The 25,652-nt window shown below is 46.5% G+C and overlaps 1 protein-coding gene and 1 pseudogene across 2 annotated transcripts in view; one reads left to right on the plus strand and one right to left on the minus strand.

Annotated features, from left to right (window-relative positions):
• Nucleotides 1-326: 326 nt before the first annotated feature.
• LOC149278894 (ankyrin repeat domain-containing protein 13A-like) lies at nucleotides 327-7,026 on the minus strand (annotated as a pseudogene). The gene is made up of 13 exons (XR_016278611.1): nucleotides 6,817-7,026; nucleotides 6,254-6,383; nucleotides 4,675-4,715; nucleotides 4,031-4,158; nucleotides 3,580-3,775; nucleotides 3,355-3,421; nucleotides 3,204-3,275; nucleotides 3,015-3,076; nucleotides 2,517-2,646; nucleotides 2,027-2,184; nucleotides 1,528-1,790; nucleotides 857-918; nucleotides 327-714 (listed from the first exon to the last, which is right to left on the minus strand). The product of XR_016278611.1 is annotated as an ankyrin repeat domain-containing protein 13A-like (transcript).
• Nucleotides 7,027-9,603: 2,577 nt separating this feature from the next.
• LOC149278895 (ARF GTPase-activating protein GIT2-like) overlaps nucleotides 9,604-25,652 on the plus strand; it is a 75,613-nt gene continuing 59,564 nt past the window's right edge. Inside the window, exons 1-7 of the mRNA XM_089501624.1 lie at nucleotides 9,604-9,760; nucleotides 11,329-11,462; nucleotides 12,423-12,535; nucleotides 12,633-12,738; nucleotides 12,939-13,025; nucleotides 13,125-13,255; nucleotides 20,188-20,282. Coding sequence (XP_089357750.1) covers nucleotides 9,709-9,760; nucleotides 11,329-11,462; nucleotides 12,423-12,535; nucleotides 12,633-12,738; nucleotides 12,939-13,025; nucleotides 13,125-13,255; nucleotides 20,188-20,282 — 718 coding nt within the window. The 5' untranslated portion in view covers nucleotides 9,604-9,708. The remainder of the gene's footprint in view (nucleotides 9,761-11,328; nucleotides 11,463-12,422; nucleotides 12,536-12,632; nucleotides 12,739-12,938; nucleotides 13,026-13,124; nucleotides 13,256-20,187; nucleotides 20,283-25,652) is intronic.

Below are 25,652 nucleotides of genomic sequence, written 5' to 3' on the forward strand. Positions count from 1 at the left end.
AATTAATCCCTGCGCAAAATGTTAGTTTAATTTAATAATAATTTAATATGTGATATATAATTTGTGTGTGTGTGTGTGTGTGTGTGTATAAATATATTAAATTAATAAATGTAATATATATTATGTATATATAATAAACATATCACTAAATGTAATACAAAATCATATATATGAATAAGTGTAATATATTTATATATTATATATATAATAAATATATTAATAAATTTAATAAATTTATATATTATATATATGCTAATTTATATATATATAACATTATAAATATTAAAATGATTATATATATATGTGTATATATACACGAAGGCAATTTGCGAAATTCATGAATAATAATAAGAATAGTAGTAGTAGTACTATTACTACTACTATTAGAAATAAAGGCTTTGGTGTGCAAAACGGACTCGGGAGCGGTTCTGAATGTTTACTTTGGGGCGGCATTTGGCGTCGGCGGCTACGGTGGCATTGGTGCGGTTTTCCCCGTAGTCCTATTTCTCGGTGAGGGAAAGCTGGAGCACCCTCTGGATTTCCACATGTTCCTTCTCTTCGCGCCGCCACTGCGTCTCGTGCTCTTCACGGACGAAGAGCTCTATGGTCAGGCGCAAATCACGCTCAAAGCTGGAGGGGGCCCTCGGGAGCGCTGCCGCCGCGGTCACTACTGCGTCACTTTTTGCGCTCACCAGGAGGTTTTCCTGCAAGTCCCTGCGCAGAAAAGACGAAGAGATGTAATTAAATCCACGCCTTGGCCATAGACTTGCACCGGAGGACCTAGAGATTCCTGTCCCATCGCCGTCCTCCATTTTGAATCAATACTTCCATTACGCGCCGCTCTTACGTTTCATACCAAAGGCTGAGCGCCTGCGCAATTGGGACGCTGCCATTCGAATCCGGCACCAAGGGTTCCTCCTACGGGGCGAAAAATACGTATTAAAGATGTGTCGTTTTGTGCGCATTGTCCACTTTGCGGAAGGACTGCAGGGAGGCCACTGTCCACTTTAAGGAAGGACTGCAGGGAGGCCACTGTCCATTTTAAGGTAGGACCGCAGGGAGGCCACTGTCCACTTTAGGGAATGACCGCAGGGAGGCCACTGTCCACTTTGGGGAAGGACCGCACGGAGGCCACTGTCCACTTTGAGGAAGGACCGCAGGGAGGGCAATGTCCACTTTAGGGAAGGACCGCAGGGAGGCCACTGTCCACTTTAGGGAAGGACCGCAGGGAGGCCACTGTTCACTTTAGGGAATGACCGCAGGGAGGCCACTGTCCACTTTGGGGAAGGACTGTAGGGAGGCAACTGTCCACTTTGGGGAAGGACTGCAGGGAGGCCACTGTTCACTTTAGGGAATGACCACAGGGAGGCCACTGTCCACTTTGGGGAGGACCGCAGGGAGGCCACTGTCCACTTTTCGGAATGACCGCAGGGAGGCCAGTGTCCACTTTGGGGAAGGACCGCAGGGAGGCCATTGTCCACTATAGGGAATGACCACAGGGCCGGTCAATCATGTGGGGATACTCACTCCGTTCCGGAAGGACTCCATCAGGCTCTGCTGGATGGCGAACTGCATGATGGTGTTGTCTTTGTCCTGCATGTGCGCGCTGCGGCCGTTGTCCTGGATGCGGTACGACGGCGGGATTTTGAAGACGGATGGGTCGAAGGCGAACGCAGGGGCTGCGGCGACTGGAGGAGGTACCTGCATGGACACCTCCTGAACCGCGGTGCTGCATCTGTTGACGTTTCCGAAAGTAATCCGTGCGTTGAGTACGTGGAACAAGGGGATCTCTGCCGCAGAGAACTAGGCGAATTAACAAGCTACACGCCTCTCTAGGAATCCCTAGCGCAACTCTATGGTCAACATCCGACAGACACTGACCATAGAGTTGCGCTGGAGGAGCTACAAAGGCCTGCGTCAAATTTTCAAAACTGCAAGATCCCTGCCCGCCCTTAATAACGATTCCTTAACGCTATTATTAGTGACGTAAATGCACACGGCACGAAGGAAATGGCGCCGACCATACCGATTTTGATGGGGAACCCCGGCGGGAAGTCCAAGGTGATGAAGTCCTTCAGCCGTGCGAAATATGCGCTGGTGCGTGCCATCAGGTCGACGATGGGGCTGACCTATTCGACCACCAACAGTGGGAAGGATTTGGACATCCACAGATTTGGCTTGAACCTGGAAGGGGCGAGCGTCCGGATGCGATTATTACGGTCGAAAAAAACAGACTTTTAGGTCCTTCGTTGCGGCGTCTCGGTTAAATCTGACCATAGAGTTGCGCTGGAGGACCTAGAGATTCCTAAAAAGGACATATGAATGAAACCTGTGAATACTCTCTAGGAAGGTATAGGTGCTACTCTATGGTGAACATACATGAGAATTGACCATAGAGTTGCTTTAAAGGCGCCACAAATGCCTTTCTAGGAACTTCTACGTCCTCCAGTGCAACTCTATGGTCAATGCAAAACTGGGGTGGCAAGGAACACCAGCAACGAGGAACGAGAACTTACTTCTGAGTGTGGATGGTCACTTCCTTCGGCCGGCCGATGTAGCAGTCTTTCAAGTCGAACCAGGGTCAAAGTATTCTTCCGGCGTAATGGCCGTCGGGTTGTTGGTCGTGGTGTATTCCATCGTGAGATCCTGTCGCAGGCGGAGAAGGGACATGTAAAAACGCAGCAAACGGCAGAGGAGGAGCTACAAAGGCCTAGCAGAGTGTCATCTCTAGGAATCTCTTGGCCTTTCAGTGCCACTTTTAGTTAAAGCTGACCATAGATTTGCCCTGGAGGAGCAACAAAGGCCTAGTAGAGTGTCCTCTCTAGGAATCTCTAGGCCTTTCAGTGCCACTTTTAGTTAAGGTTGACCATAGAGTTGCCCTGGAGGAGCCACAAAGGCCTGGTAGAGTGTCCTCTCTAGGAATCTCTAGGCCTTTCAGTGCCACTTTTAGTTAAGGTTGACCATAGAGTTGCCCTGGAGGAGCCACAAAGGCCTATTAGAGGTATCCTACTTACCTGCTGCGCTCCATACTCATGCTCTATGGTTCCCAGAAAGGATTCAATGCAGTTTCGATCCGCTGTGAGAAAAGGAAAATGGCAGAAAAAAGGCGCGCGTTAGCCACCGCGGTCTGTCCGCCTGCACAAAAATTTCCCTAAGTCAGACATAATAAAGGTATTGTAAAAGTATTGTTAAATCCAGATTACCTTTGTACCTCCTCTTCTCCTCCTCTGTGAGGTGCTCCATTCGAATCCATTCAGGTTGTTGAAGGTGTAAACCTTGAGTAAAGAGAGCGGCGATGGATGAGACCCAACTCTAGATACGTCAGCGAACCATAGAGTTTTATTTGCGCCTCACCTTCGCTTCGAAACCATTGATCGCTTCGCTCCTCTCCGCCTTCCAGACCCAGAAGCCGGACGTATCTCTAAAACAGAGAGAAAGTGCTTTGTAAAGGAATCCTAGAATCGGAAGGGACTACTAAGGGTCATAGAGTCCAATACATAGAATCCTTCTGCCATGCAGGAATACATAGAACACTAGGGTCAGAAGGGACTACTAAGGGCCATAGAATCCAGTCCTGACCTTTTGAAGGCCGTATTCCTGGTGTCCAGGCTAGCGGTGATGACTGGGGAGGTCAGCCGCCGTTCCACCTCCTTTGCCTTTGGTGTCATAGCGTCCAAAGTCAGGCGCTCCATCTGCCGCGTGATTTCGAAGAGCTTCGTGGCGACCAGCCTCTCCTCGTGGTTCAACTCAATCAGTTCCGCCCAGCTCCCCCTATCTGGAGGGACGCAAAGACAACTTCCTTGGATGCTTGACCGCTATGTTGCGTTTTCGTAAATCGCGTTTCCAAGAAAAGGCACGGTGTCCTTTTCCAAAATAGCCGCCGAATTCAGCACAGTCCTCTCTAGGAATCTCCAGGTCCTCCAGCACAACTCTATGGTCGACTTCCCAGCGCAGTTGCGCTGAAGGACTTAAAGTGGGCTCCTAGAGAGGATGCGCAAATCAAAACCCGCATGTAACAGCAGCCGCTCACCTCCTCCGCGGAAGATCAAGCAGCGCCTCCCTCGCTCCCAGTTCATGTTCTCGAACCCGAGCAACATCATGTCGACCCTCAGCTTGGCGCCACTCTTCCAGACGCGGCAGACGTTGCCGGGGCAGACCCTGGAGACCAGCGGCACTTTTACGGTGAGTGAGAGAAGGGGAAATGAATAGGGATTCCTAGAGAGGGCACTTCTCTAGGCATTTGTAGGTCCTCCGGCGCAATTCTGGCCGACGTTGACCATAGAGTTGCAATGGAGGACCTAGAGATTCCTAGAGAGTACCATTCTCTAGCCATTTGTATGTCCTCCGGAACAATTATGGCCGATGTTGACCATAGAGTTGCAATGGAGGACCTAGAGATTCCTAGAGAGGACCCTTATTTAGCCATTTGTAGGTCCTCTGTTGCAATTATTGCCGATGTTGATCATAGAGTTGCAATGGAGGGCGTAGAGATTCCTAAAGATGACACTTATCTGGACATTTGTAGGTCCTCCAGCGCAATTCTATGGAAATACTGTCAAATATGGATCTTATACGTAAGACAAGAGCGTTTTGCGCACAAAACCGTTCTTGGCAGGTGACAGAAGTGCCGTAAAGATGGCGCCAAAGCGGAAAGGAAGTCGGGTTTCGGCTTACCCCAGCTGGTGAACTCCCACTTCTACGTAAAAATCTGGAGTCTGGAGGGAATGAAAGAATTAAAACCCTTAATTACAATTATATTAATTAAATTTAAATGTAAATTAATTAAATTAAAATTGAAGTCAATTAAATTAAAATTAAAAATAATTAAATTAAAATTAAATTAAAATTAGTCAATTAAATTAAAATTAATTAAATTAAAATTAAAATTAATTAAAATTAGATTTTATTAAATTAGAATTTAATTTAATTAAAATTAATATACTTTTAATTTACAGTTAAATTCAATTTGAACTTAAAAGTAAATGTAAATTAAAATTAATTCAATTTTAATTTAAAAGTAAAATAAAAGAAAATTAATTAAATTTAAATGATTAATTACAATTAATTTAAAGAACAGGGAAATTTGAATAAAATTATTTTTTTGATTCAAGATTTATTAATTTTTAATTTTGTAATTTTTTTAAAAATTGTACTTGTAATTTTTTAAAATATTGTTAATGATTTTAATTGTTACAATTTTAATTGCTTGTTTTAACTGTTGTGTTTTATATATTCTGTTAGTCGCCTATTTTGGAAAGGTGGGATAAAATTAAAACAAACAAATAAACAACAAATAGGTTTTATAGTGTTTTAATGCGTTGATTTTTAAATTATTTGTATAGGTTTTTGTAAGCGTTTTTAATCTGTTTGTTGTGGGTCCTGTTTGTTATAAAGCAGATAAATAAAGCTAATAAATAAGATAATTAATTTTATTTTTGATCATTTTAATGTAGATTTTAATTTATATTTTAAATTTAAAAAATGGAGCCTGTTTGATTTAATTTAGATTAATTTTAACTTTATTTTAATTGAATTGAATTTTAATTAATTTAATTTAAAATTAATTAAATTTAAATTTAAATTAATTTAATTAAAAATTCAATTTAAATTAATTTAATTAAAAATTCAATTTAAATTAATTTAAATTTAAATTAATTTCATTTACAATTTAATTTAATTTTCAATTTAATTTAATTTTAATTTAATTACAAAATAAATTTAACAAAATAAATTTATTTATTTTTTAAATAATAAATCATTTTAATTTAAAAAATCATTTTTATAGTGTTTTACTGTGGCGTTTTTTTATGAGGCTTTTCGTAAGCGCTTTTAATTCGTTCGTTACGGGAGCCATCTTGGGAAAAACGCGTCTTATAAATTTAAAAAAGTTAAATTAATGTCTAATTAATTAATTAAAAAAGAGTAAGCCGCTCTGATGGCCAAAATGGCGCCGGGTAAATTGCGCGCGTGGCTCCATCTTATGTGGTTCATTTTCTGGAGCAGTTCGGGGACTCTTCTGAGCGTCGCAGACGTCTGGCGGTAATTGCAGTGTTGGAGTACCATGTGGACCATTTCTGGGTCCCTGGTATTGGAGGACTGGAGGACAGAGTATATGGTGGTCAATCCACGTACGCTGAGGCAAAATTTAAAGAAACGCTATTTTTGTGCCTCTCTAGGAATCTCAAACGCAACTCTATGGTCAACCTAAACTAAAAGTGGCCCTGAAAAGCCTAGGGATTCCTAGAGAGGATACCTGTCCATCCTTGTGCATTCTCCTTCGTGACATCACCCTCGTAGTGGAGGACCCTGGCGCACTCGATGTGCCCCAAAGAGACCGCCAGGTGGAGAGGGGTGCACCCGCGGGGGTCCCTCCGCTTGGCGTCCTGCGACGAAAGGTAAAAAAAACACGTCAGAGAAAAATGCCATGACCACATTTCCCCCCAAGATGGACGGCACAGACGCCAACGGCGGGAACGGCGCCGTTTGCACGTCAATCCCGCGACAGAGACACACGGAGGCAGGCAATCATAGGAAATGAAGATTCTTTTTGCGCAATCGACTGACCGGTCTGTGTCTCCGAAGGATGACCACTACTACTGACCGCAATGAGGAAATGCCCAACTACACACAACACACACATATATACAATCCTTTTACAAAACCAGCTTTGTAAAAACGTCGGGCGATGCTATGGAAAAACATATGCCTACTATAGGTTTACATCAAGGAGGAGGGCTCTTAGCGGCATGAAAGCAAGCCATAAAGAGAACTACAAGCATGCGACAACCCTCTAAAACATATATACGTGTATCTTACCTTTTACTATAGCTTTACACACACCTGAAACGGAAGAGTAGCTATCACTGCAAGGAAAGAGCACGTAAAGTTATATTCTACTACGACGGTATCTTCATTTACTCTTTGTTTGCACTATAATGCCCAGCTAAGTTGGGGATACTAGGAGTTGAAGTCAATCAATTTACTAGGCAGAGTAAGTTAGAGAGGGGGAGAAATGCATAACAAACATGGCAGGTATTTGCCGCTTTGATGGTTAGCGGGTTTTGAATAATAATAATATGTCCTCTCTAAGCTGAGGGAAGCTAAGGTAATGGATGTGTTGACAGAGACCATGAGGGGTAAAGACATGAAAGTTGTAAATAAGAGATAGGAGTGTATGGATTTATACTGTGACTCTAGCTTATAAATATTGCATGATTATTTTTCTCTGTTTATTTTAATTTGTGATAAGCACTTAAGAAATAAAGCAATATTAGGTTTAGCACTTTGGCTGTGCTAAATGATGTAACCAAAACGATTTATTCCTTTATATGGAACAGCAGTATGAGACGCTATAAATTTAGTTTGGCATTAGAAGTTCATACAGGAGACATAAAAGTGAAAGAGATCGTTTTAAGATATGGTGGAATATAATGTATGCTAATTGAGCTAAGTGCCATAATGTGTGTTGGAAGTGTTCGAAGAGTGATATTAACTTAGAATTCAGGTTTGATATGATATGTTATGTTTTATTTTGTTCTTGTTGTCTGTTTGTGTTGTAAGTCTTGTTTGTGTAATTGCCTTTTTGTATGTGATTTTGATGGTATTAATAAAATTATATAATAAATGAAAAAATATGTCCTCTCTAGGAATATTTATATATAAATATATATAATTTAATATCATTTTATATTTCAACTTTATATTATAAAATGTATATTACACAAAAATAATATAAATATATTATATACTGTATAGTATATACATCCATAGAGTTGCGCTAGAGATTCCTACAGTCCCCTAGAACCTTTTTAAGGTCCTCCAACAGAACTCTATGGTCAACGTCTTCCGGAGGCTGACCATAGAGTTCCTCTAGAGATCCCTAGACATTCCCCAAGACATTGTTTTAGGTCCTCCAACACTATTCTATGGCCAACTTCCTGACCACAGAGTTCTTCTGGAGGACCTAGAAATTCCTAGAGCGGAGTCATTTTTGAAAATGGATATTTATTTGTGTTTTTTAAACCATTTACCTGTCCCTCCAGGAGTTTTTCCAGCCGCCGGAAGTCGTTATCCCAGACTGTGCGGTGCAAAGGGAATATCTCGCTGCCGTCATCATCGTGGGGAGTGGCCATGTTGGGTGGCCCTAAAAAAGGCCACTTGTTGCAAAATGTGGGGGAGCCCCCCCCAAAGTACCCTAATTATAGGGAGATGTATCCTAATAATAGGGACCCACCCAATGCTATCCTATGGGGAGCCCCCCCAAGTATCCTAAATATGAGGAGACCCCCCCAATGTATCTTATAGGAAGCCCATAATGGGGGTCTTCCTCACTCCTTGCCCCCCCCCCCAATTCCTTTCCCCTACCCTCTCCAAATATGGGGGTCTGGCATCCAAATGGCACCCCTGTTTCTCCCCACTGGCCCCAAATTTCAATCTTTGGTGTACAAATTCAACCCCTCAAACTTTTCTTAACCCCTCCCCCCAACAGGTTTCCAACTTTGGGGAGACCCTTTTCTCTCCCTGGCCCCCTTTGACCTTTCACCTTTGACCCTCTGTTCCTCCTCCTGGCACCTTCCTCTTCTTTCTTCCCCCCCAACGCCATGGGGAGTCCCTCTCTTCCTTCTTTCTTCCCTCTTTTTTCCTCCCCCTATTTCCCTTTTTTATCCTTTCAGCGGCTTCCTCCTCTTCCTTCTAATCTCGTTATTTTGAAGCCGCGGCGGCCATTTTGAATTAGGGCAAGGCACAGCACCACTTTCACGGCACAGACGCCATTTTAACTAAGGGCAACAAGGAGGGGCGGTCAGCAAGGGAAAGGAAGCTGCCAGATAGGCCTTTGTGACGCGTAATAGTGACGTAGATATCTTAACGCAATGACGGCGGCCATTTTGAAAGAGGGAAACGCTTTAATAATAAGAGTCCCCCGCCATTTTTAAAGAAGGCAACGCTTTAACAACATAGCGCCCCCGCCATTTTTAAAGAGGGCAACGCTTCATTACTAACATAGTACCGCCCTCCATTTTGAAAGAGGGCGACGCTTTAATAATAATAATAATAATAATAATAATATAGAATCTCCGCCATTTTGAAAGAGGGCAGCTCCATACTTTTAAGCATTCAAATTAAACAAAACTAAACACTTTCCCCTTTAATTACACATTAATTTGGTCTCCCTAATTGGCTTTCCTGAGACAAAAATATGACTAACTACATAAAGCCTATGGTTGTTGTTGGCCTTATTAGTGCTTTTACTATGAATTAAATGCTTTCCTGAAGCAAAAAAAATAACTAAAAAACATAAGGAAGCCTATAATTGTTGGCAATTCATATTACTATGAACTAAATTATTTCCTGAGGTAAAAAATATAACTAACTAAATAAAGAAGCCTATAGTTGTATGTCGGCCTTATTACTATTTTTAATATGAAGCAATGCCATTTAATAATTACTTAGCAAGCGAGCGAGCGAGGGAGGGAGGGAGGGAGGGAGGGAGGGCCTTTTTTGCCAGCAAGAAACATGGCCGGCGCGGCCTCACTTCCGCCTAACCTGCCAGGAACCAGGATGGCCGCCGTTCCCAGTCCTATAAAAAGAGAAACACGTCACTTACGCAAAATGCGGGGGGTGACGAGCGCTATTTGCGCGCGCATGCGCAGACTATTTTTTCCTTTTTTCTGTCTCTGAGAACCTTGGTCCGGATTCGAATTCGGAACCATGTCGAAGCGGCTCCGGAGCAGCGAGGTCTGCGCCGACTGCAGCGCCCCCGGTGAGCCTAAAATTTGGGGTCGAAAATTGGGTCAAGAATGCCCCTGAGCATGTGCAGAGTGCCTCAATAACCAAAGTCTCCTTTTCCCAGTCTATGGGCCCCAAACTGTCTCCCATACATTCCTCGACCCCTTCCTCTCCCTTCTTTACCCATTAATTGCTTCAAACCTTACTTATATATCTATATGTGTATCAATAATCAATAATCAATGTTACCTAGCTGTCATCAGTCTATCATCTTATCTTACGCCTTTCAATCACGTGTCATCTGTCTGTCATCTATCTATTATCTTCTATCTGTCTTTCATCTATCTATCAACAGCCGATCAATAATCAATAATCTATGTTATCTACCTATTGTCAGTCTATTGTCTATCATAGGTCTGTCAATCATGTATAATTTGTCATCTATCTATGATCAGGCTATTTATAACCTATCACCAGCCTATCAATAATCTATCATCAATTAACATATCTATCTATCTATCTATCTATCTATCTATCATCCATCTATCATCAGCCTATCAATAATCTGTCATCTATGTTATCTATCTATCTATCATCTATCATGTCTATCAACTATCTCTCTCTCTCTCTCTCTCTCTCTATCTATCTATCTATCATCAGTGTATCATCTATCATAAGTGTCAATCATGTATCATCTGTCTGTCATAATGGACTGATGATGGATAAATAGATAGATGATTGATAGACTTATGATAGAAGACTGATGATAGATAGATAGATAGATAGATGATTGATAGACTTATGACAGATGATAGACTGATGATAGATAGATGATACAGACATAGATAACATAGATGATAGATTATTGATAGGCTGGTGATGAAGTGGTGATAGATAGATCAATAATAGATAGATAGATAGATAGATAGATAGATAGATAGATAGATTATCAGTCTATGTATCACCACTTCTATCCATCATTGGCCTATCAATAATCTATCGTCTATGTTATTTATCTCTATCATCTATCAATCATCAGTTTATCACCTGTCATAAGTCTATCAATCATCTATCTATCATCAGTCTTCTATCATAAGTCTATCACTATCATCTATCTATCATCAGTCTTCTATCATGTCTATCAATTATCTATCTATCTATCTATCTATCTATCTATCTATCTATCTAATCTATCATAAGTCTATCTATCATAAGTCTAACTATCATAAGTCTACCTATCATAAGTCTAACTATCATAAGTCTATCTATCTATCCATCATCAGCCCATCAATAATCAGAAAATGGCTTTTTTTGTTCCTTCCTCCGCTGGCGTCTTCGCAAGCCGCGAAAACAGGAAACCCGCGCCAGAAACAGTGCCATTTCCTTTGCGAGGCGATTGAAAACAGCGCAGGTTTACTTTTCCTTAAAGGAACAACCTTCTTTAAAAAGACTTAAAAATTTTAAAATCACCATCACGAAATGGCGATTTGGAATTTGAAACAGCGCTACGCAACCAGAAAACTGGCACGTGGTGGTAGCAGATACGTCGTTGTTGTAACATTGTCCTAAACTCATCCTCCATTTTGTTTCCTTCTCTTCCAGACCCGTCCTGGGCATCCGTCAACCGCGGCGTCCTGATTTGTGACGAATGCTGCAGCGTCCACCGGAGCCTCGGGCGCCATATTTCGCAAGTGCGCCACTTGAAGCACACGCCGTGGCCGCCAACTCTGTTGCAGGTAATGGGCGCTTCATTCGCTGATGATAGTCTCTTCTCTATTCGCGGTTTCGATTCGTGTGTCCTCTGTAGGAACCTCTAGGTCCTCCTGCGCCGTTTGGATAAACGTCGACTATAGAGTTGCACTTGAGATTCCTAGAGAGGACACCTCTCTAGGCATTTGTAAGTCCTCCAGTGTGACTCTGTGATCGAGGACCATTGGTATATAAGAATGTGTGTGTGTGTGTGTGTGTGTGTGTATATATATATATATATATCTGTGTGTGTATTTATGTACATATGTACATGGGTATAAATGTAAATATATATAAATATATATACAATTATATAAATATGTGTATGTATATATAAATATATATGTGTGTGTATAAATATATATTTATAAATAAAATAAATGTATGTATGTGTGTATATATATATATATATATATTTAAGTATTTTACATATATATATGTATTTATGTATTTATTTCTAAATATATATTTGTAAATAAAAATAAATTTATTTGTGTATTTATAAATAGTTATATATCTAAGTATTTTCATATATATATATATATATTAAAATATTTAATTTATATATATGTGCATATATATATATGTATATATATATGTTTAAATATTTTTGTGTGTATGTATATATACATTTAAATAAATAAAAAAATAAATAATATATAATATAATATGTAAATTTATATAATTACATAAATATATATGTATATATATTTATATATATATATGTACATATATTAATATATAACTATAAAAAATAGAAATAAATGCAACTATATATAGTTACATATATATATTAATAGGTTTGTATATGTATATATGTTTGTCTGTGTGTGTGTGTGTAAATACACACACACACATACATAGTGCATTTTATATACCAATAGTTCGAAATTTTCTGCGGCATGCGCACCAACGGCATTGTCTTTCCGCGATCTTTTTTTCCGTAGATGGTGGAAACGCTGTACAACAACGGCGCCAACTCGATCTGGGAACATTCGCTCCTTGACCCCGCGTCCGTCATGAGTGGACGCCGCAAGGCCAGCCCGCAGGACAAAGTCCAGTGAGTGTCGCGACGAACTAGAAATGCCGCCATTTTGCACCAAACCGCGCACTTGTTATCCCGGCGTACCTTACGCCTCTTCTCTTTCCCTTCCCAGCCCAAACAAGGTGGAGTTCATCCGCGCCAAATACCAGATGCTGGCCTTCGTCCATCGCCTTCCATGCCGTGACGACGACAGCGTCACTGCCAAGGACCTCAGTAAGGTAGGGCCATGTCGTGTGTTTAATGGCGGCCGCACAGGCTGCTTCGCGCCCTGACGAAGAACGGGGTGAATGCCATAACGAAGCGCTGTGGCGAACCCTTAACGAAGCACGAAGGGTGGAACGCCATAATGAATGTGTAAGGGAGAGAAAACATTCAAAGTGTGCTCTCTAACGAAACTGTTTCTCACCACCGTTCACAGCAACTCCATTCCAGCGTCCGGACCGGGAACCTGGAAACCTGTCTGCGGCTCCTCTCCCTCGGGGCGCAAGCGAACTTCTTCCACCCGGTAAGAGCGTCCCCTTTTGCGGCACAGTTGGCGAATGTGGGACGGGCGTCTTTGCGCAAACGCACACGAATGCACCCCTCTTTGTGCGTCCGTCTGTAGGAGAAAGGGAACACGCCACTCCATGTTGCCGCCAGGACGGGGCAGGTCTTACAAGCTGAGCTGCTGGCGGTTTACGGCGCGGACCCCGGGACGCAAGACGCCAGCGGGAAGATGCCCATCGACTACGCAAAGTGAGCGTACCGCGCTTTCGCGTTGGGGAGAGGATCTGGGGGAGAAGTATTTGGGTACAGTCACACTGGAGGACCTAGAGATTTCTATAGATGACACTGCTAGGCCTTTGTAGCTCCTCCAAGGCAGCTCTATGGTCAACCTTAACCAAAAGTGGCTCTGAAAGGCCTAGGGATTCCTTGGTCCAGGCCTCAGAGGGAGAGAAGAATGCTGGACCTGATCCCCTCCCCCCTCACCATTCCCTTCTCCTTTTGTGTCGTGTCTTTTAGATTGTAAGCCTGTGGGCAGGGAACTGTCTGGTTAAAAATAATAATAAATGTAAGCCGCCCTGAGAGCCATTAGGGCTGAAGGGCGGGATATAAATACCTAAATAAATAAAATAAATAAATAAAAGTGGCTCTGAAAGGCCTAGGGATTCCTAGGGCGGACCCTCTCCGAGGCCTTTGTAGCTCCTCCAGGGCAATTCTATAGTCAGCCTTAACTAAAAGTGGCTCTGAAAGGCCTAGGGATTCCTAGGGCGGACACTCTCCGAGGCCTTTGTAGCTCCTCCAGGGCAATTCTATAGTCAGCCTTAACTAAAAGTGGCTCTGAAAGGCCTAGGGATTCCTAGGGCGGACACTCTCCTAGGCCTTTGTAGCTCCTCCAGGGCAATTCTATGGTCAGCCTTAACTAAAAGTGGCTCTGAAAGGCCTAGAGATTCCTAGGGCGGACACTCTCCTAGGCCTTTGTAGCTCCTCCAGGGCAATTCTATGGTCAGCCTTAACTAAAAGTGGCTCTGAAAGGCCTAGAGATTCCTAGGGCGGACACTCTCCTAGGCCTTTGTAGCTCCTCCAGGGCAGCTCTATGGTCAGCCTTAACTAAAAGTGGCTCTGAAAGGCCTAGAGATTCCTAGGGCAGACACACTCCTAGGCCTTTGTAGCTCCTCCAGGGCAATTCTATGGTCAGCCTTAACTAAAAGTGGCTCTGAAAGGCCTAGAGATTCCTAGGGCAGACACTCTCCTAGGCCTTTGTAGCTCCTCCAGGGCAATTCTATGGTCAGCCTTAACTAAAAGTGGCTCTGAAAGGCCTAGGGATTCCTAGGGCAGACACTCTCCTAGGCCTTTGTAGCTCCTCCAGGGCAATTCTATGGTCAGCCTTAACTAAAAGTGGCTCTGAAAGGCCTAGAGATTCCTAGGGCGGACACTCTCCTAGGCCTTTGTAGCTCCTCCAGGGCAATTCTATGGTCAGCCTTAACTAAAAGTGGCTCTGAAAGGCCTAGGGATTCCTAGGGCAGACACTCTCCTAGGCCTTTGTAGCTCCTCCATGGCAGCTCTATGGTCAGCCTTAACTAAAAGTGGCTCTGAAAGGCCTAGAGATTCCTAGGGCAGACACTCTCCTAGGCCTTTGTAGCTCCTCCAGGGCAATTCTATGGTCAGCCTTAACTAAAAGTGGCTCTGAAAGGCCTAGAGATTCCTAGGGCAGACACTCTCCTAGGCCTTTGTAGCTCCTCCAGGGCAATTCTATGGTCAGCCTTAACTAAAAGTGGCTCTGAAAGGCCTAGAGATTCCTAGGGCAGACACTCTCCTAGGCCTTTGTAGCTCCTCCAGGGCAATTCTATGGTCAGCCTTAACTAAAAGTGGCTCTGAAAGGCCTAGGGATTCCTAGGGCGGACACTCTCCTAGGCCTTTGTAGCTCCTCCATGGCAGCTCTATGGTCAGCCTTAACTAAAAGTGGCTCTGAAAGGCCTAGGGATTCCTAGGGCAGACACTCTCCTAGGCCTTTGTAGCTCCTCCAGGGCAATTCTATGGTCAGCCTTAACTAAAAGTGGCTCTGAAAGGCCTAGAGATTCCTAGGGCGGACACTCTCCTAGGCCTTTGTAGCTCCTCCATGGCAGCTCTATGGTCAGCCTTAACTAAAAGTGGCTCTGAAAGGCCTAGGGATTCCTAGGGCAGACACTCTCCTAGGCCTTTGTAGCTCCTCCAGGGCAATTCTATGGTCAGCCTTAACTAAAAGTGGCTCTGAAAGGCCTAGGGATTCCTAGGGCGGACCCTCTCCGAGGCCTTTGTAGCTCCTCCAGGGCAATTCTATGGTCAGCCTTAACTAAAAGTGGCTCTGAAAGGCCTAGGGATTCCTAGGGCGGACCCTCTCCGAGGCCTTTGTAGCTTCTCCAGGGCAATTCTATGGTCAGCCTTAACTAAAAGTGGCTCTGAAAGGCCTAGAGATTCCTAGGGCAGACACTCTCCTAGGCCTTTGTATCTCCTCCAGGGCAGCTCTATGGTCACCCTTAACTAAAAGTGGCTCTGAAAGGCCTAGGGATTCCTAGGGCGGACCCTCTCCGAGGCCTTTGTAGCTCCTCCAGGGCAATTCTATGGTCAGCCTTAACTAAAAGTGGCTCTGAAAGGCCTAGGGATTCCTAGGGCGGACACTCTCCTAGGCCTTTGTAGCTCCTCCAGGGCAATTCTATGGTCAGCCTTAACTAAAAGTGGCTCTGAAAGGCCTAGAGATTCCTAGGGCGGACACTCTCCTAGGCCTTTGTAGCTCCTCCAGGGCAATTCTATGGTCAGCCTTAACTAAAAGTGGCTCTGAAAGGCCTAGAGATTCCTAGGGCGGACACTCTCCTAGGCCTTTGTAGCTCCTCCATGGCAGCTCTATGGTCAGCCTTAACTAAAAGTGGCTCTGAAAGGCCTAGGGATTCCTAGGGCGGACACTCTCCTAGGCCTTTGTAGCTCCTCCAGGGCAGCTCTATGGTCAGCCTTAACTAAAAGTGGCTCTGAAAGGCCTAGGGATTCCTAGGGCGGACCCTCTCCGAGGCCTTTGTAGCTCCTCCAGGGCAATTCTATAGTCAGCCTTAACTAAAAGTGGCTCTGAAAGGCCTAGGGATTCCTAGGGCGGACCCTCTCCGAGGCCTTTGTAGCTCCTCCAGGGCAATTCTATGGTCAGCCTTAACTAAAAGTGGCTCTGAAAGGCCTAGAGATTCCTAGGGCGGACACTCTCCTAGGCCTTTGTATCTCCTCCAGGGCAGCTCTATGGTCACCCTTAACTAAAAGTGGCTCTGAAAGGCCTAGGGATTCCTAGGGCGGACACTCTCCTAGGCCTTTGTAGCTCCTCCAGGGCAATTCTATGGTCAGCCTTAACTAAAAGTGGCTCTGAAAGGCCTAGGGATTCCTAGGGCGGACACTCTCCTAGGCCTTTGTAGCTCCTCCAGGGCAATTCTATGGTCAGCCTTAACTAAAAGTGGCTCTGAAAGGCCTAGAGATTCCTAGGGCGGACACTCTCCTAGGCCTTTGTAGCTCCTCCAGGGCAATTCTATGGTCAGCCTTAACTAAAAGTGGCTCTGAAAGGCCTAGGGATTCCTAGGGCGGACACTCTCCTAGGCCTTTGTAGCTCCTCCAGGGCAAATCTATGGTCAGCCTTAACTAAAAGTGGCTCTGAAAGGCCTAGAGATTCCTAGAGAGGATGCTCTGCTAGGCCTTTGTGGCTCCTCCAGGGCAACTCTATGGTCAACCTTAACTAAAAGTGGCACTGAAAGGCCTAGAGATTCCTAGAGATGACACTACTAGGCCTTTGCAGCTCCTCTAGGGCAATTCTATGGTCAACTTTAACTAAAAGTGGCACTGAAAAGCCTAGAGATTCCTAGAGAGGATGCTCTGCTAGGCCTTTGTGGCTCTTCCAGGGCAACTCTATGGTCAGCCTTAACTAAAAGTGGCTCTGAAAGTCCAAGAGATTCCTAGAGAGGACACTCTGCTAGGCCTTTGTAGCTCTTCCAGGGCAACTCTATGGTCAACCTTAACTAAAAGTGGCTCTGAAAGGTCTAGAGATTCCTAGATAGGACACTCTCCTAGGCCTTTGTAGCTCCTCCAGGACATCTCTATGGTCATATTTAACTGAAAGTGGCACTGACAGGCCTAGAGAGGACGCTCCGCTAGGCCTTTGTGGCTCCTCCAGGGCAATTCTATGGTAATCTTTAACTAAGGAGATTATCGCACTGGGTTCTGAGAACGTTCTCATCACGTGATGAGAACGGAACGCATTTGAGTATACCGCACGTATGTGTTCCAATCAGGTTCTCAGAACGTTTAAATGTGTTCCAAATGTGTTCCAGGAGGGTACAGATTGAATGTGTTCCCAGAGAGCTGAAACGTGATGAGAACGTTCCAACAGAAGTGTGTGCGGTATTCATATCCGTTCTCAAATCCGTTCTCTCATTCCCCCATCTCCTAATTGGCTGAAAGAATGACAGGCAGGGAGACAGGGAGGCAGGCAGGCGAGCGACTGCAGTGAGGGAAGGTGTGTGTGTGTGTGAGAGAGAGAGAGAGAGAGAGAGGGAGAGGGGGGGAAGAAGGAGGGAGGGAAGGAAGGAAAAAGGGAGGAAAGGTGGGACAAGGAAGAGAAGAGGAAAGCAGGGAAAGAGAGAGAAAGAGAGAGAAAGAGAGAGGGAAAGAAGAGACCAGAGCAGAGAGCAAGAGGGAGAGGGTCTGGCTGCTTCTGCGGGGGGCCTCTAGTGTCATGTCCAGTGGGGCTCCTGTGCTGTCACAATGCAGGAGGCAGGGATGCCCAGGACCTTCTCCTCCTTCCCTCCAGGAGGGAACCCACAAAAGCTCCTCTGTTTGGAGCACCACAGAAAAGCAAGCAAACAACTCCCAGAATTCCATAGCAAAGAGCCAGACAAGAGTTAAAGCGGGGAGGGAAGCTCACAACCTGAAGGCACACATTACATGCACACACACACAGGAGGAAATGGGATGACAGCAGAGGAGTCTTCTTTTCTAACCGGTTTAAAGAGCTGCAATGGCTGCAGAGGCTCTCCCCTTGGTCCAGTCCCCTCCCTTTCCCTCCGCTTGAAGGGACCTCCGTGGAGCTCCCTTAAAGCCCAGGCTGCCAAGGAGGGGACTCTGCCCTTGGCCCATCAAGTTACATAAGTTTTATCCTATTTTCTTCAAACATATGCCAGCATATGAAGCCCCAGCGTTTTATAGGGGCTTGCCTTCCTTCCCTCCCAAGAGAATCGTCGGACTCCCTTCGGAGGGAAGACAAGCTGGGGAGGGGGGCTTGCCTTCCTTCCCTCCCAAGGGAATCTTCGGAGGGAAGACTTCTCAGTGAGGCTGAGAAGCACTCTCCCGGCCAGAGTCCCTAGGCTTACTGAAATCCCCCACCTCCCTTCCCCATAGAAATCAATCCAAAAACTGAGTTTAAAAGGAGCAGAGGCAAGCCCTTTGGGTCTGCATCTGGGAGAGATTTTAAACTCCGTTTTTGGATTGATTTCTATGAGGAAAGAGGGGAGAGGGAGAGATGGCAGAACATCCCCATAGCCAAGCAAGCTCTGCCTCCCCAGATGAAGACCCATAGGGCTCACTGCTCTTTAAGCTCCGTTTTTGGATTGATTTCTATGGGGAAAGAGGGGAGAGGGAGAGATGGCAGGACATCCCCATAGCCAAGCAACCTCTGCCTCCTCAGATGAAGACCCATAAGGGCTCTCTGCTCTTTTTTAACCTCCGTTTTTGGATTGATTCCTATGGGGAAGGGAGGTGAGGGATTTCAGTAAGCCAAGCCTCCCTTTTTCCTCTTTCCTGGGAGCAGCGCCTCTCCAGAGCCGTCCAACCTCTGAGTGGCGACGTCATCAGAACACAGCCCACAAAACGTAATACAGCAAACCGTTCTGAGAACGGTTTCGCTGTGCGGTAAAATGCAGTTCTGATCACGTTCTGATCACGTTCTAGTTTACTAATGCAGTAATATCTGTTCCAGGAACGTTCTCATCACGTGATGATACGGAACATTTTCAGAACGCAGTGCGATAATCTTCTAACAGTGGCACTGAAATCCTGGAGATTACTAGAGAGGACGCTCTGCTAGGCCTTTGTGGCTCCTCCAGGGCAACTCTATGGTCAGCTTTAACTAAAAGTAGCTCTGAAAGGCTTAGAGGTCAGGATGCTCTACTAGGCCTTTGTAGCTCCTCCAGGGCAACTCTATGGTCATTTTAACTAAAAGTGGCTCTGAAAGGCCTAGAGATTCCTAGAGAGGACACTCTGCTAGGCCTTTGTGGCTCCTCCAGGGCAACTCTATGGTCATATTTAACTGAAAGTGGCTCTGAAAGGCCCAGAGATTCCTAGGGCAGACACTCTCCTAGGCCTTTGTAGCTCCTCCAGGGCAACTCTATGGTCATATTTAACTGAAAGTGGCACTGACAGGCCTAGAGAGGACGCTCCGCTAGGCCTTTGTGGCTCCTCCAGGGCAATTCTATGGTAATCTTTAACTAAAAGTGGCACTGAAATCCTGGAGATTACTAGAGAGGACGCTCCGCTAGGCCTTTGTGGCTCCTCCAGGGCAACTCTACGGTCATCTTTAACTAAAAGTAGCTCTGAAAGGCTTAGAGGTCAGGATGCTCTACTAGGCCTTTGTAGCTCCTCCAGGGCAACTCTATGGTCATTTTAACTAAAAGTGGCTCTGAAAGGCCTAGCGATTCCTAGAGAGGACACTCTGCCAGGCCTTTGTAGCTCCTCCAGGGCAACTCTATGGTCATCTTTAACTAAAAGTAGCTCTGAAAGGCCTAGAGGTCAGGACGCTCTACTAGGCCTTTGTGGCTCCTCCAGGGCAACTCTATGGTCATCTTTAACTAAAAGTAGCTCTGAAAGGCCTAGAGGTCAGGACGCTCTACTAGGCCTTTGTAGCTCCTCCAGGGCAACTCTATGGTCATTTTAACTAAAAGTGGCTCTGAAAGGCCTAGAGATTCCTAGAGAGGACACTCTGCTAGGCCTTTGTGGCTCCTCTAGGGCAACTCTATGGTCAGCTTTAACTAAATGTCAACCTTAACCAGACATTTGACCATAGAGGCCTAGTGGAATGTCCTCTCTAGGAATTACTAGATCCTCCAGTACACCTCTGTGGGCCAACGTCTGACAGACCACTGACCATATAGTCGCGCTGGACTTTCCGAACGTGTCTTTCTGTCCTTTAGGCAAGGAGGACACCATGAATTGGCCGAACGCCTTTTGGACATCCAATACGAACTGACGGACCGTCTGGCCTTCTACCTTTGCGGCAGGAAGCCAGGTAAGTGCGCACAGAGTCATAGAGTTGTAAGAGACACCCCCAAGAAGGGCCCTGATCCAGTCTGACCCCATTGCTGCCATGCAAGAATACATAGAACCATAGAATTGGAAGAGACCCCAACGACTGTATGACTGTTTAGTTGAGTGTGAGATGATAGATAGAATAATATATAAATAGTATACGATATTATATATATATATATATATATATAAAATCAATCAATCGATTTTATTAATACTTAAGCCAAAGGCCATTTGCATGATTAAAATGTAAAACTGATGACAGAAATTCAGAATGATAAAATGCTCCATCAAATAACTAACATTCAAATTTTATACATTAAACATAAAAAAATTCCAGACAACTAAATATATAGCAAATTGATTGTAGGGACTTAAAAGTAATACTCTCCAGCATCTGACGAACTGAGGTGCCCAAGTTAATTAATTAAGTTAATTGACCACTGTATTCTCTGTTCTCCCATATGAATTCCATTTAAATTTTGGGGAATACTTAGGGGGGCAAAACGACCCAGAATTAAATAAAGGTGACAATGGAAAATGTTCTCCAAAGAGGGCAAGGTTTCAGATGAACTATCCCAAATACCATTAGGACCTACGGTTTTTGCTAAGTTAGGAGGAAAGTAAACGTTTGTACAGATTAAGGAACCAAAACGCATGCTCTTGATGGCAAGCACTTGCATACATTGCGGGAAAGCACTAGTTATTGGTTGAATCTCGGCATGAAAAGCAACCGAGAGGAATATTGTTGGACCACTACTATTATTACAGCCTCTTGGAAAAATTTTAACTGCAGGAACATATTCTTCTACATAAATTATTAAGTCGCTTGAGTCTGTGACTGGCTTCTCTGTGGATTGCCTCTCTGCCGTAATGTTTGAAGTTTTAACTGAACTAGGCTCCTCTGCAGTCTTATACAGGGTTCCTATAGGGATTCCTTTAGGAGGTATCAAGCTGGCATGACTTTGCCCTGTAGGCCCCCCACTACTGTAATAAATATAATATGTCATGCCTCCAGAGCATGTTTGATGCTCTTGAGACATATATTCAGTTGAGATTATAATAGGCTTTTCTGTGTATCAGTTTGGGAGGGGAAATAGAGATCTACAGCTTTAAGAAAGACAAGGATTGTGGGGAATCCCAGGGTCTTATGCTGTCTCCCTCTAGCTAAGTTTCAGTTGTGTAGTAAGATTTCAGCCAAGTCAGACCTGGAGAGAGTATTCTCCTTTGAGAAAGATAAGTCCGTAGAAGAAGAAAGATAAAACCCACCAAGAAAAGAGAGCAAGGTATTTCAGAAGGACTATTGAGAAAAAGGAGATCAGTTTCATGTTTTTATGTTTATAACCAGTAAAGCTTTTGAAAACTTAAGAAATTTGTGGACAAGTCTTTTGTTCAGGCTGTGTTCCTAAGAGCCAGAGGCCTTACTACACCCAAAGTCCATAGCATTGCTCTTGGGACAAAACAGTCAAAGGAAATCTCTTTCCCAGGTCCAGTCAAAGGAAATCTCTTTCCCAGGTCCAGATAAAGAAAGCTCTGCTAACAGAGCCAGCCAAGAAGGAGAGTTTTCCTAACCGACAGTTGGAAGACTAGATAGCAAAGGCCAGAGCAACTAAAGCCCTTTGCAACCCTTTCTGTGTATGCTAAGCAACCCAGGTCTGTGCAAACTGCAACTAAAGCCATTTGCAACCCTTCGTGTGCATTCCAAGCAACCCAGGTCTGTGCAAACTGTTGCAATTAAAAGACTTTGCATTCAAAAGGCCTAAGCCAGGGGTCGGCAACCTCCGGCCCGCGGGCCGGATGCGGCCCGCGAAGGCCTGGCCGCCGGCCCCCGGCTGCCCCTGCCGCCGCCGCTGCCGCCGCTGCGGCCGCCCGTCGCGGCTTTTTGCCGCTCTGGGCGCCGCCATTTTGGGCGGCAAAATGGCGGCGAAGTCTCGCGCGACCTTCCCTGAGGTCGCGCGAGACTTCGCCGCCATTTTGGGCGAAAAAATGAGGGCGCCCATAGCGGCCTCTGGGGCTATGGGCGCCGCCATTTTTTTGCTCAAAATGGCGGCGAAGTCTCGCGCGACCTCGGGGGAGGTCGCGCGAGACTTTGCCGCCCAAAATGGCGGCGCCCAGAGTGGCCGCCGCAGCAGCAGCGGCGGGCCTCTAGGAGGCCCGCTACCATCTCTGGGACCCTCCAGGCGAGCTCCCAGGGCGGCAGGGGGCCTCTGCAGGGCCCTCTGCCATCCCTGGGGCCCTGCTTTAGGGCTCCCAGGGTGGCAGGGGGCCTCTGCAGGCCCTCTGCCATCCCTGGGGCCCTGCAGGAGGGCTCCCAGGGCGGCAGGGGGCCTCTGCGGGGCCCGCTGCCATCCCTGGGGCCCTGCTTTAGGGCTCCCAGGGTGGCAGGGGGCCTCTGCAGGGCCCTCTGCCATCCCTGGGGCCCTGCAGGAGGGCTCCCAGGGTGGCAGGGGGCCTCTGCGGGGCCCGCTGCCATCCCTGGGGCCCTGCTTTAGGGCTCCCAGGGTGGCAGGGGGCCTCTGCGGGGCCCTCTGCCATCCCTGGGGCCCTGCAGGAGGGCTCCCAGGGTGGCAGGGGGCCTCTGCGGGGCCCGCTGCCATCCCTGGGGCCCTGCTTTAGGGCTCCCAGGGTGGCAGGGGGCCTCTGCGGGGCCCTCTGCCATCCCTGGGGCCCTGCAGGAGGGCTCCCAGGGCGGCAGGGGGCCTCTGCAGGGCCCGCTGCCATCCCTGGGGCCCTGCTTTAGGGCTCCCAGGGTGGCAGGGGACCTCTGCAGGGCCCTCTGCCATCCCTGGGGCCCTGCAGGAGGGCTCCCAGGGTGGCAGGGGGCCTCTGCGGGGCCCGCTGCCATCCCTGGGGCCCTGCTTTAGGGCTCCCAGGGTGGCAGGGGGCCTCTGCGGGGCCCTCTGCCATCCCTGGGGCCCTGCAGGAGGGCTCCCAGGGCGGCAGGGGGCCTCTGCAGGGCCCTCTGCCATCCCTGGGGCCCTGCAGGAGGGCTCCCAGGGCGGCAGGGGGCCTTTGCGGGGCCCGCTGCCATCCCTGGGGCCCTGCTTTAGGGCTCCCAGGGCGGCAGGAGGGCTCCCAGGGCGGCAGGGGGCCTCTGCAGCGCCCTCTGCCATCCCTGGGGCCCTGCTTTAGGGCTCCCAGGGCGGCAGGGGGCCTCTGCAGGGCCCTCTGCCATCCCTGGGGTCCTGCAGGAGGGCTCCCAGGGTGGCAGGGGGCCTCTGCAGGGCCCTCTGCCATCCCTGGGGCCCTGCTTTAGGGCTCCCAGGGTGGCAGGGGGCCTCTGCAGGGCCCTCTGCCATCCCTGGGGCCCTGCAGAGGCCCCCTGCCACCCTGGGAGCCCTCCTGCAGGGCCCCCTGCCGCCCTGGGAGCCCCCAGCTTTTTTGCTGGTCTCTGACGGGGCCTAGGGCCCCGTCAGGGGCCAGCAAAAATGGGGAGGCCTGGCCCCCGGAGGGTGGAAGCTCCGCCCCCGGCATGCGGCCCCGCCCCTGGAGGGTGGAAGCTCCACCCCCCAGCACACAGCCCCGCCCCGGAGGGTGGAAGCTCCACCCCCGGCATGTGGCCCCGCCCCAGAGGGTGGAAGCTCCACCCCTGGCACGTGGCCCCGCCCCGGAGGGTCGAAGCTCCACCCCCCAGCTTCGGCCCCCCAGTCGCCTGAGGGACAGCAACCCGGCCCCCGGCTCAAAAAGGTTGCCTACCCCTGGCCTAAGCAGTCTGCATTTGCAGGAGAGCTAAAAAGGCGGGAAATCCTGGAAGCAGTCAGGCAGCCATAGCTCAGTCCTCATTGTGAAGACCGCAGAGCGCCCCCTGCAGGAGAGTTCTAATACTGCAACAGCAGAACATGGAACCTGAAGAGCTTATTGAAACTGAAATTGCAGATTCAGAAACCAAATCAGTGAGAACTAGGAAACTCACTGCAAAGATGTAACAAAATATAAAAGAAGAGTTAGCTTCTCTTCAGGAAAAGAGAAAAAATGTCTTGTCAGCTTTGCAAGGAGACATGAAGACAAGCCAACAGGCATTAAGCATTGAAGCAACATTTGAACTGAAAGAAAATATGATGCACCACTTTGTAAACTGGTATGCACTGTTAGAGTGCATCTTCCAGCTGCTAAACCGTATAAATACTCCAGAAGCCTTAAATAAGAAGGCAGAAATAAAGGATCAATCAGAGCTTGAAGAAGGAGACTTCAGCAAAGCTATCCGAAGTCTAGATGACCAAATTCAGCAATGGAAAAAAGAACAAGGTCTGAAAGAGAAATCACTGGCATCTGACCTGTCTAACCTAGGAGAAGACCCTAAACAGAAAGTGATTTCCTATTTAGCTGGTCAACAACTAGACCTCAAGGCAAAGGAGTTTCAGCCTAAGACGCTTCTAACGCCAGCTGCTGCACCCATTGTTCAGCCTGCAGAAGCACCACCTTTAGTGCAGACCTCAGCAGTAACCTCAGTGCCTGCCTCAGTGCCGTACTAGAGCCAGTCCTTCAGCAGTCAAAGAGAACCCATCACATACCCGGTTAATACCACTGTTCCTACTAACCTGGGTTACCAACAGCAACCAATTCATGCTTCAATCAGCACAAAGTCACATTTGCAAAATGTGCCAGATCCATACTTCACAACTATAACAAGGAACCCAAGGAGAGACTTTAACAGACAAAGGTGATCAAACGTTCTCAGAAAAACTTGAAGACTACATCCTCTGGAAAGCCATCTTCCAAGGAGCCATGGAAGATATGGGATTATCTGTAAAGGAAGAACTGACCTTGCTAATGGCATGGCTCGGCCCTTCATCTTCAGAGCAGGTAAAAAGAGTTTATGCTGCTCACATAGCAGACCCTTCGGCAGCCTTACAAGCTGCATGGGACAGATTGGACCAGAGATATGGAAGTGCAGCTCAGATTGAGACCTCTCTTTTATGTAGATTAAAAGACTTCCTTCAGCTCACAATGAGAGACAGCAAGAAGTTGTGGGACCTTTTAGACCTTTTACAAGAGCTACAGAATGCTAAAAATAATCCACAGTTACCTGGTCTCATTTCCTTAGACCAACATATGTCACAAGCAGACATTGTAAGAAAGCTCCCATTCCAACTCAGCGAAAAGTGGGGTCAGGAAGTCTTTGAGTATAAAAGACAGCACAGCCAAGTATATCCACCCTTCTCACACTTAGTGAACTTTGTTGCCACCATGGCTCATATGAGAAATGACCCTCAGACAGGACTTTTTGATCTTTACCAGGGTTCTGAAACTGAAAAGAGTCCTAAAGCACCTAGAGCCAAGCAAACCATCTCAGTCAAGAAAACTGAGACTTCATTCTCCAAATCAACAACTGAATCCTTGTGTCCAATAC

The sequence above is a fragment of the Sceloporus occidentalis genome, unplaced genomic scaffold, assembly GCF_023333645.1.
Source record: "Sceloporus occidentalis isolate IW3139 unplaced genomic scaffold, rSceOcc1.0.p SCAF_177, whole genome shotgun sequence".
In the NCBI taxonomy this organism is placed as follows: domain Eukaryota; kingdom Metazoa; phylum Chordata; class Lepidosauria; order Squamata; family Phrynosomatidae; genus Sceloporus; species Sceloporus occidentalis.